Source organism: Oryza brachyantha, chromosome 1 (assembly GCF_000231095.2).
Source record: "Oryza brachyantha chromosome 1, ObraRS2, whole genome shotgun sequence".
NCBI classification, from domain to species: domain Eukaryota; kingdom Viridiplantae; phylum Streptophyta; class Magnoliopsida; order Poales; family Poaceae; genus Oryza; species Oryza brachyantha.
Genome location: NC_023163.2, coordinates 5,192,375 through 5,204,299, shown reverse-complemented (window position 1 = coordinate 5,204,299; position 11,925 = coordinate 5,192,375). Strand labels below are relative to the sequence as shown.

At 45.5% G+C, this 11,925-nt stretch overlaps 1 protein-coding gene across 1 annotated transcript; it reads right to left on the bottom strand.

The window, feature by feature from the left end:
• Window positions 1-924: 924 nt before the first annotated feature.
• LOC102717576 (ethylene-responsive transcription factor CRF2-like) lies at window positions 925-2,765 on the bottom strand. The gene has a single exon (XM_040528008.1). The coding sequence runs from the start codon at window positions 2,370-2,372 to the stop codon at window positions 1,242-1,244; it is 1,131 nt and encodes a 376-aa protein (XP_040383942.1). The 5' UTR covers window positions 2,373-2,765; the 3' UTR covers window positions 925-1,241.
• Window positions 2,766-11,925: the final 9,160 nt, after the last annotated feature.

Genomic DNA, 11,925 nt, shown 5'->3' with positions numbered 1-11,925 from the left:
CCCTGCTGCATGCATGGTAGGCCTCTTCAAAAGCTGGGGCGGTACGTGTTGGAAAGAGGCAGAAAAAAGAGAATTCCCTCCATCTCCTTCCTAAAAGGACCAAAAGGACCGGCCTGATGGCCTCCTCGCTCCTCTTGCTCGAGTAAAGGACCCTCCTTCCTCCGCCAAAAGAATAGACACAAAGGGGACACGCCGTCTTTCCATGTATCCTTCCTGCTTCTCTCGTCTCAAAACACAGCCTAAATAAATCTTCTATACTAGGGACTATGGAGGAGTAAAAAGGCAATTGTTGATTAGAGAAGGGATTGATTCATTTTCCAACTGGGATTATTAGTTTCCCTTTTCATGAGGAGGCTCCTTGCTGGTATATATAGTCAAAAAGACCCAATACAAAAGTGGAATTTTGCAGGGGGGAGGACACCGCCATGCTCGCTCTCTGCAGCTCCACTGCGCCAGTACGCCCGCACCCCCTGATCTCCTGCCCCTCGCCACGAGAAAAGAGAAAAAGACGGCAAGTTTAACAACCCAAAGCCAGCCTTTCGTTAATCCCACGCCCGCTTTGTCAGCCGTCGCCTTCTTGACCGCGCCCCGGCGATCCAACGGCCGATTGGTTTCGGTGCAATTCGATTTCTCGTCTCGCCTCCTCTCCGCTTCACCGGCTGGCTCGGTGCGCGGCAGAACAACGGTGGCATCACGGCGCGTCGCTGCATTTACACACACGCCCGCACGGCGCCCGACGCCTCGGAACGGAGCCGAGCAAATCGCGGGCCGTATCGGGAACCCACGCATCGTCCAAACATCGCCGGCCGCCGCCCGCGTGTTGGGTCCCCCCTCGGGCCTCGGCTCGTCGTTTCATCGCGGAACACCCGCGACAAAACAAAAAAAACAAACACATTAAGAAGGAAAAAAAAAGAGCTGTTATTAACGAATGGCCGATACTAGTATTTGCTATAATTACCGATAAACTTAATTCGATGGTTTGACAAAACCATTACAACACGATCTCATATTCCCATTGCTCTTTTTTCTTTTTTGACTCTCTGATAGCTCGCCTCGTCAAGGATTTCCCCTCGAAGCGGTTGTGAGTGCTTTTGCCGCAGCTAGACTGACGGGGAATCATAGCTCACTCTCTCTCTCTCATCTAGAACGAAAAAAATAAAGAAAAAGAATGGTAAAACGCAAACAAAATTGGCCGGATTAGTCGCCTAATCCGGTGTTTTACAGTTGGTGTTGTTGCTGCACTAGACGACGGGGAGCGGGTCGATCTGGAACAGGTCGGTGATGTCTTGGAAGAAGTCGTCCACTTGTGCCGCCGCCGCCGGCGATGGGGCGTCGTCGTCGTCGTCGAGGTGGAGGTCCAGCGAGCCATTATTGCCGGAGAAGGGAGCCAGGGAGAAGGGCTCCACTGGGAGGTTGGACAAGAAGTCCAGCGGGGCCTCCGGGAAGTCGGCGAGGAGGTCGAAGTCGGTGTAGAGAGGTGGGAGCTCGCCGGTGAAGCCGCCGTCGTCGGAGAAAGAGCAGCCGAAGACTTCGCTCGACTCGTCGGTCTCGCGCACGACGGGAGGCGGCGACGGCTTCTTCTTGTTGGTCGTCTCGGCGGTGGTGGCCTCGGCAGACGGAGTGAAGGAGCGGAGGACGGAGGTTGGGGAGGCCGCCGCGGCGTGAGACTCCTCGCCGGAGTCGTAGGAGGTCGCCGGGGAGGCGTTCTTCGACGCACCCGGCGGCTGCGGAACGCGCTCGGCGACCTCGGGAGGGACCTCGAGGTCGGCGGCGTCCCCGGACTGGTTGAAGTTAGTGGTGGCGTCGGCGCCGCGAAGCTGGATGGCGGCCGAGTCGTACACCTTGGCGGCCTCCTCGGCGGTGTCGAACGTACCGAGCCACACCCGCACCCGCCGCCACGGGTCGCGGATCTCCGCCGCGTACTTCCCCCACGGCCGCCGCCGCACGCCGCGGAACCGCGGCTCTGCGCCGTCCCCGCCGGCCTTCCTCTTCCTCCCGCCTAACATCACCCTAGCCTTCGCGGCGTCCGCCATCTTCGCCGCCGCCGGCAACAACTCCTCCGAGCCCTTCCCCGCCGCCGGAACCGCAGCGGCCACCCGCTGCAGCCGAATCTCCTGCACGTAGCGCTTCACCCTCCGGCGCTCCGTCACCTCCTCCTCCTCCTCGTCGCTCGAGGAGTCGGTCGCGTCGAAGTCGTCGCAGAACACCCTCACCGTCGACGGCCCACCGCCGGCGCCACCACCACCGACCACCTTCCCCTTCACCTTCCCCGCCGGCGCCGCCTCCACCGCCACGGACGTGACCTCGACGTGCTCCGTCCTCTTGACAGCAACAAACCCCTCCTCCTCCATCTCCGCAGGCCACATCATCATCACGCCACTCGCATCAGCTCCCCCCCCCCCCCCGGTCTCCAATCCTCAACTCCACCACCACCACCCAAAACCCCTCAAGAAAGAACTCCTAAAACCCAAAAAGTCTCGCGCCCACAAAAAGCCACCACCACCACGGCACCACCACCACCACCTCGAGGAACCCCTCCCAAAACCCCAGAGAGAGAGGAGGAGACGCGAGAAGGGAGGGGGAAAAAAAGCAAACGACTTTTGGCGTGGAAGCGAGGATGGAGACGAAGGCGATGAGGTATCGGTGGGATTTTTTCGGGGGAGGTGGTGGGATGGATGGATGGAATGGGGAAGACGAAGGCGAAGGCGGAAGCGCTGGCTTGGCTCCCTTCCAACGAAGGATGTGTCTCTTCGCGTGCGGTTTGTTGGTTGCTGTTGTAGGCTGCGAAGTCCTCCGCCCGGTTATATAGCATCCCAGAGCCCCATTTCAGGAAACCGCGATATTTTTTTTTTCTTCTTCTTTATTCTCTTCCTTTTTTTTCCCCTCTCTCTCGCGTTTTTCCACCTACGCCTCTGGTATTTCGGAACCTTTTCCCACTCGGCCCCACCCAAAATGCGTCTCATAACAAAATGGAATTTCGAATTTTGGAGGAGGAGAAAAAATAGGAATGGAAATAATAAATTCCGTGCTTGCCTGGCAAGCTGCCGCAGTAAACTCTAACTACCTTGGGGCAGTACATTTCCGGGGTGGCAGTAATTATGGTGGCGGCCCCACCTGTAAGTGACCCGGCCAGCGAGCCGTGGGGTTCCAACGGGCACCGGGTCGTACGTCGCGTGGGCCCCACCGGTCAGCGGCGCGCGCGAGAGGGGAGGAGGGGGGAGATTCTAGTGAGCCCGCTGCCCGCCGACGTGTGTGCGGCCGCGCAACAGCCCGCCGCATCTCGCGCGGGGCCACTGGATGGGCGACGCGTGGACGTGGGCCCGCCGTGTCAGTGGCCGCGTCAGGGGGGTCACGTGAGGCGTGGTGGTGGGGTTGGTTTCCTCGGTCAAATCTTTGGAGGGGCGTGGAAAGGCTGGAATTTTTCCCCCCTCGTCATGTTGGTCTTTTGTGCCACTGGTGAGTAGGTGTAATTTTGAAATTAAACTTGCTTGTATCATAAATATATATATATATATTTTGTCAAGAATTTCTATTCTGTTTTTTTATTTCAATTTACTTAATCGTATTTTTGTTGTCTTTTTTACCTGATATTTGTTGATGAGGTATCTTGGGTGTCAAAGGTAATGGGTACGTAACCATCTAATTGAATAAGCTTTGGAACCATAAACTTCAAAACACGTACTATATTAGGTTCTTACACAATATTAACGGTTAAAGATTATCTAATTTTTTTAACTATTCAAGAGTATAAATGATGAAAACAACTACCATAAAGTTAAAAATCTAATTAAAAATGAGATAATGAGTTTTCATATAGAGTAAAAAAAATACACCATTTAACCGTTCAGGAAAAAGTGTGTGCAAAATTTGGGAAAAATCTAAAGATAATTAGATGAAATGAACGCGCCCTATATGAACTTGAAAATAAAGGCATGGCTTGAAAATAACTATGGAAGGCGGATAATGAGAACTTTTGACGGGCGCTGCAAATGTGTTATTCAAACCATAGATATTTTTGCTATTTTTGTGTAGTTTCTATTCCACACGTAAGTAGCTGGCAGAATGATTTTTGTAATAAAAATGTTTCATGTTTTGCAAGTGAAACTGTAAAATAACTGCGCAATGGTGTAGCCTATCTCCAGTCTGGAAAATGAACCGTGCTGTGTTCACGGCTGGATTCCCCAAAACTTGCCAGTTTATTTGGTTCATGTAGTTAATAACATGAGCTGCTCCCAACCTAGCATTGAGAGAATTTATAAGTCATTGATCTTGTAAGTTTGCTCATAAAATTAAATGACAAAATATTGTGTTTACGCCGTAATATCAGAGTGGCTTGTTAACTTTGTTTCACAAAATGAATGGTTAGGCGATGAATGATGGAGAGAGACCACAAAAATAATGAACTAACAGTTGTTAGTCAAGAGAAAATTGAAGCCATACCCTTTTATACCCTGTAAAAAAGGAAGGCTTCATAATACCTTGTCAAACTGTGTAGCTGGATCTTTAATGGATGAATATTTGACAACAGCCAAAACAACTCAGATTTACCATCTAGTAGTAACGTCTTTCATGCATGGTTGGGCATATGATGTAACAACCTATCTCTATGATTAATATTACAGGAGAGCACAACAAAACTGATGATCAGCTATCAAGGCTCGTGTAGACTCGTATCCCAGAGAGTCAACTCGGCTCGGCTCGTTAACATTAACTAGCTAGCTAAGAACTAAGTAAATATAGATAAGCTAAATATAATTATAAGACTTATAACTATGGGTGAAACAGGGTCGGATACGATTCGGATAGCATCCTTTCTGTGTCATAACCCATATTTTCTTTTCGGGATCAGATCGAATACGGATATTGACGAATACGAATACGAAGAACGGATACGTGCTAAGACGGATACGAATGATCTCGGTTACGAATACTTATTCAGATATCAAATCAAAACAATAACTATATATCACATATATAATAGCTATTCAACTATTCCATAAATCTTAAATACAACTATATCATGGAATTAACAACTAGCATTAGCAATGCTGGTAAGAAAATATAATTGATTCATTAAATTATATTATTAGTATGTTAGTATATATGAACAAGAAGTATAAATAAAGTTAATGTACATGTATATGGAACACTTAGAATAATGTTTTTTTATTATTGGGCTTTAATTGTATGTAAATGCAACGTGGGCTTTTGATGGGCTATAACTATCCGGGTCATATCCGGATATTTAACCGGGTAGTACCCGTTTTTTGCCGGGTAACCCGTATCCGTCGGATACCACGTTCCCGAACCCGTATTTGTATCCGAGAAAAATACCCGAACCCGACCTAAAATCCGTATTATCTTCCGGATACCTAATTTGGTGACACGTGAATTTGTCCCAAATTAATTCAGGTGGACGGGTAATGTCCGTCCCGTTTTCACCTACTCAGACCAAGTTAAAAGGCTTTAATCATGTGAAGTAGCAGTGATCTTTTATGCTGACGATTCACCCGAGAAGCCCGCGATATGGTTTCTTATGTTCGTAATGTAGAAACCTAACACGTCTCGACTCATTAAAACTATAAATTCAACCCCATCCAAGTCAAGCTCAATATGAGCGGTTCCGAGCCATGGGTTTCGAGTATTTCGTCCAAAATCCTAATACCCAACACATCCACTCAGCCAACCCGTTCCATTTGCGGAAAAAATGCGAGCACTTAAATTTGAACAACACGTCTTATACGCACAGTATTAAATTCAATGATGACTCCCGTTGCAATTTTGGAATTTCATCTGGACATCGAGCTGTGCGTTGCTGTTGCATGCCCACCTGGAAAAAAGGACACACCGTTGTGCATACATGTGGGTCTTTTAGTAATACGCACGTGAAAAAAACATGTGTGTGTGCGCCTTTACCTTCTGAATAATGCATTATGTGCTTCCTTAGGAATCTAATATTTTGCTCGGAAAATGTACACAATCAATTAATAACCAATAAGCAAAATTTGACAGAAAAAACATTGGATCTAGACAATACTACAATAGGAAAAAATATACTAGATCTTTCTATAAAATAGTTTTTATCTTTGATCGTGTGCTTTCGCAATTGGTTTCTTTCTATCTGAAATGAATGCCAACATTGTTGTTGATGTTTTACCTACATGCAGCAAGCCAGCAATGCTCCCTTGAATTGGGATCCTCTATAATAACATGTGCTACTACAGAGAGTTACATTAGCGTAAATTTTCACTATTTTTTTAATAGTTGGATCAAAATAGACGGTCTAGATCGAGCGCTACAATAATGCTACAGTAATGTTATGGCCCCTGAAACACTGCGGTTGCAACATTTTTATCATTATTCACATCATATTTTCACTGTCTCATAAACATGAACATTGTTCACCTGCTGTAATACAGAATATCTAGACCCATGCTCCTTAGGCTTTCGTCCTCGGGAAACAATTCTCCATTATGCCTCTATTGGAGTCTGGGCCATGTCGTGGATCATCGTCTTGGACCAACCATGGATCATCACCTTGGCAACATATTGCCATGCCAACTAGGCCATCAAACATGAGCATGTTTTAGTCCAATGATAGTGATCAAAATTTGAAATTTCAATTGATCATGTTACTTTTCTAAGCATTTGATTAGCTCCAACAACAATGCAATGATTGAAATAATGAGAATAAGTGCAACAATGAATATATTATGGTACAAAATTTGAATCCTATAAATACTTACATTTTGAAATAGATAGAGTACTATATTGGATACTGCCAATGAGCCTACAATATCACCAGCCCAAGTGGATATTGTGAAAAAGTTCAATAAGGCATTGCATGTGGGACCAATTGTTAGACACTCATTGGAACTTCAAATAACTAACAATCCTCGTCGTTTTCCTTTTTGATAAAAGCTCACTGCTGTGGAGGATACCGACTCCCGCAGCAGGGAAGTTTGAACAACCCCCTTCTTTTAGAGGTTTGGCCAAGAGCATGTAAGAATAGGCGCACATGAGTGCTTCCCAAGCGGGTTCCTAGGGAAATTCTAAGGATCTACTCATGGAAAACTCAGAAAGGAATTATAGGAGGCACCAATGACTTATACATATTTAGATCACCCCGAGGTATAAAACCCTACTCATGTTCTTCTACTATCAAATGTTTATGAGTACAAGATACGTTGTTCTTACTCTTCTTTTTTTCGTCCCCTGCATGGTGTCGGCCTCCCATTTTATAGCTCAAGTAGGGCCTATGGTGCCAGCCACATCACTGGAGAAAGTTAAGTCTACTTCTATCTCTTTCCTTTTATGAAAAAAGATAACACCTGAAACTGCTACTGCTCCGCCAACTCATTGATACCCGGACACGCTGGAGTAGGGACTTGAGATAGATAAGCTGGAGGAGCTCTTGACACCTTTCCAGGTGAAATAGATGATAAATGTATGGGAGTTTAAAATATACTACCTCCGTCCCATAATAACTTTATTTTTCGTTTTTTCCGTGTCTAACGTTTGACTATTCGTCTTATTTGAAAAATTTGTACAAAAACTTAAAAAAATTAGTTACGCATAAGTACTATTCATGCTTTATCATCTAGTAAGAACAAAAATATTAATCGCAAAAAAATTTCAAATAAGACGAAAAGTCAAAACATTGTATAAAAACTAAAAAATAATCTTATTTCGGGACGATGTAGTACGAGACATGTATTGGAACATAGAATGGGGAAAGATTTTTTGTTTTGTAGCTATATATATAGTTATATGTGAGTTAGGTAAAAAAAAAGTTTTTTGAGATGGTTGAAGTATGAGGTAGACTTTTTGGATATTGGGATTACTATCAAATCAAGAGTATTAGTTTTGTTGTTCTTAACCTTAATACTATCCGGTAAAAAACCGAACCGCAAAGCAGAGAATTCTACCGTATTATCTGTTCTCGTGTTCGCCTTAGCATGGCACTACTACTCCACAAACACCAAACACAACTCCTTGATCGTTTTCGATCGAAAGGAGCAATATCTCAGCCGTGAGAGTGAGGCTGACATGTGGGACCACCCGTGGGGCATGAAAGACCGAAACGGCGTGGGCGTGGCGAAGTGTGCCCGGTCAGATTTGAGTTTGTACCAGCTCACGGTAACCATGTGGATCGACAACATTATTCACCGGTAACCATGTAATTTACCCCCCGAGACGACCTCGGTGCCCGCGAGTGCACGGTAAAAACACCCATCCGGGCCCCACACGTCGGCCACACGAGACGGCCATCACCTTGCTGAGCAAGGCGACTGTAAAAATACCGCGGCAACAGCAAGCGCTGCTCCTCTGCATCACCGTGTCCCTCCTACGGTAACCTTTTCTTCTTTTTTCTTTCCCCTGGCTTCCTCCACAGCTGTAGGTGAATCACCGAGGGCGTGTGGAGATGATCGGCGACGAGCCCCATGTGAGAGGGGCGGCTACTACGTACTACCTCCGTCAAAACGTTTTTTCTATCCAACGTTTGACCATTCATTTTATTTGAAAAATTTATATAAAAACTTAAAAAAATTAGTCAAGCATAAAGTACTATTTATATTTTATCATCTAGTAAGAACAAAAATATTAATTATAAAAAATTTTCAAATAAAATAAATAGTCAAACATTGGATACGAAAAAACAAAAATAATCTTATTTTGGGACAGAGGCGGTAACTTTTTAATTTTTTTTCTGTGCGTAACCGTTATTTTTACACCGCCTTTGGCAATACTACTACTACTAGCCCATGTTACCCTGCTGTGACACTGCAGGCCACTGTGGTACGGAGGACATAGTTTTTCGGCAGCGGGCGCCTCGATCGGTGCGGTAAAAAAAATTTCATTTCACCCACCTCCCTTCCCCATCCCATCTGCCGCCTCCCGTGCCGGTCTTGTGACGCTGACGTGTACGAAACACCCGTATCTGAAGTTTCCTTCCTCTCGGTTTTTACCCCCGCGGTTTTCCCGTTGATGAGTTTTTCTTTTCTCCGTGTGTGTTTTTTTACTGTGCCTCCCACCCACGCCATACCGGACACAGCGCCACACCGTTTACCTCAAAGGACGCGCTACTACCCTGTTGGCTTGGGAACGCTGATACAGCCCCCACACTGGTACTCACGATTTTTCTCAGGCCCTGCTTGCCTCCAAAAAATTTCCCTCAATAGACAGCTAAGAGCATCCTGATATCTCATCTATCACATTCTCTATCCTAAAAATAAAAGATAAAGTCTACAAATTAAGTTTCAATAAAACGACTACCCTATCATCTAATTTTAGAGGTCATTCATATTAGGAGAGAGAACTTTTATATTTACGTGATCTCTCCATCCTCTAAAGAGATATAGAGAATGTCATATATGGATGATCCAGTGGAGTAGAAAGAGATATGAAGGATAAAAATAGTTTAGATGATTATCCAAATGAAGATATGGATGACCAAATTTAGATGAGCTGTTAGGGATGCTCTAAGGGGCAGTTTGTTTGGAGGGACTAATCCATAAGTCACTCCACTTTAGTTCATTTTAGCCCCTAAAGTACCAAATAGGAGGGACTAAGACTACCTAGACTAATAAGTCCCTAGAGAGGTACTAAGGGGTTGTTTGTCTGGAGGGATTTATTCATAAGTCTCTCCACTTTAGTCCCTTTTAGTCCCTAAAATACCAAACAGTAGAGACTAAAAGAGACTAAAACTATCTAGTTACATAAGTCCCTAAGAGAGGTACTAAAAGTGACTAAAATTCTATAGCATACCTACTCTACTACTCTAGCCTATAGCTATGTGTGATGTGTACTATTAAGTAGGTCATTTAATGAGGTTTTAGTCACTTTTAGTCCCTCCAAACAAACAGGGTAGAACTAAAAAGGACTTATGTTTTAGTACTAGAACTAATTTTTAGTCCTAAGACTTATGGAAACAAACAACACCTAAAAGGGACTAAAGAGCTATAGTACACCTACTCTACTACTCTAGGCATATAGCTATATGTGTGTGATGCGTACTATTGAGTAAGTTATTTAATGAGATTCTAGTCTCTTTTAGTCCCTCCAAACAAACATGTTAGGACTAAAAGAGACTTATGTTTAGTCCTAAGACTTATGGAAACAAACAGCCCCTAAATAAAGTATTAAGCATAGATAAAATAGAAAACTAATTGCACAGTTATGTGAGAAACCGTGAAACGAATCTTTTGAGCTTAATTAGTCCATAATTACTCATAAGTGATACAATAACCTACATATGCTAATGATGGATTAATTATGCTCAGAAGATTCGTCTCGCGGTTTCTAGGCGAGCCGTGAAATTTGTTCTTTTATTCGTGTCAAAAACTCCTACCGACGTCCGATTAAGTGTCTGATATGACTTTCAACCATTTTTATTTGCCCAAGTAAACACCCTCACGGGTATCTTGTTGGTTCGGTTGATACTACACTGCAGTGCTGGTACTGGCAAGGCAAAGAAAAGAAAGACGAATGTTGTTTTGCTTATAGTAAGATTTTTACTTAAATTTGAGCTGCGAAATTTTTGGGAGGACTCGTTTTGGCAGCACAAGCTCGGCATAGATGTCGTATTCCGTACCTGGACACTGTTTTATACTGTGTACAATACGTGCGATGTACTGCGGTACTGTATACTGGTGGTACTGCTCGACATAGGGGGGCTACGCTTGTCCTATGTCAACGGGCCCGCGCACTCACGGCCAATCATGAGCCGACCCTGACACGAATATCCGCTGCAGATCACGGTCTTTCTCCGGGAGGACGTACGGCCGCGATTCGTCGTGTCACCCGTTGGCATCTGTGTGGACGGCGGAGATGATCCGCGAAAGGGACCAGACGTGCCTGCCTGCCCGCACCGCACGGCACAACGAAGAGCCCGAGACCCTGCATCGCACGCGTGACCCACGGCCGTTCCACTCGATCGCCGCAACGACGAGCATCGATCCGAGCCGGACCGACCGGCCGCAGATCGCACGATCGATAGCTTGACTTTCTCGTTGCGAACTATAGTCCCTTTTTTTCGTTAGGCGAAGCAGGGGGTCACCGGGGGATCGGCCCCGGTCGCCGTCACCGGCGCATCGTGTTCATCGACAAGTGACCGACACACGTCTGCGTCATGCAAGACTGGGCTGAGATTTTCAGCCCTATCTTTACGTTTTTTTTATATTTATATATCAAAATCTAATTTTTTCAATATTAAATCTAGAGTTGATTTTATGTCTTTTTTACTTAAGTTTATTTTTATATTCACTTTTAGTTTGTTAAGAATACATATATAAACGGTTTATCTATAGATTATTTTTCATTTATAAATATAATGGTATTTGGCTTCTTTCTTTGAAAAATCCAAACACTCGCCCCTATATTCGCGGTGGCCGATCGCGTCGCTACGTACCAGTACAACAAACAGGCGGTGCCGGCACGGCGTGCGTACGTACGTACGTACAAATATTGGTCGCCGATCGAGTACGTACGTACGAGTGGCGGAGTAGTATATACAATCGCGGCCGGCGGGCGAGACAAAGCGAGGTGGCGATCGGCCGGAAGCTAGCTAACTAAGCCCCACGGAACACGGCGCCCGCTCGGCGCTTGTTGCCCCTCTCTCTCGCGTCTTTCCCTTTTATCTATCCCCCCAACACATGGACCAACACACAACCACTCCTGCCTTAGCTACTACTACTCGCAACTTGCCCCCGCACACATAAATCTCCTACTCCTCCTACATGGAGGAGCATATCACACACTTGCATTAGAGCCTTACCTAAGCTAGCTTAGCTACTACATGGCTAAACTCGTTCTGCTAAAAGCTAAGCTAATTACTACCAGTGAGCTAGTGCAACTAGCTAGTATATGCAACGTGAAGATTGCATGCATGCCCGGCCGTGTCGATCAGCGTGTGAGGTGTGTCAG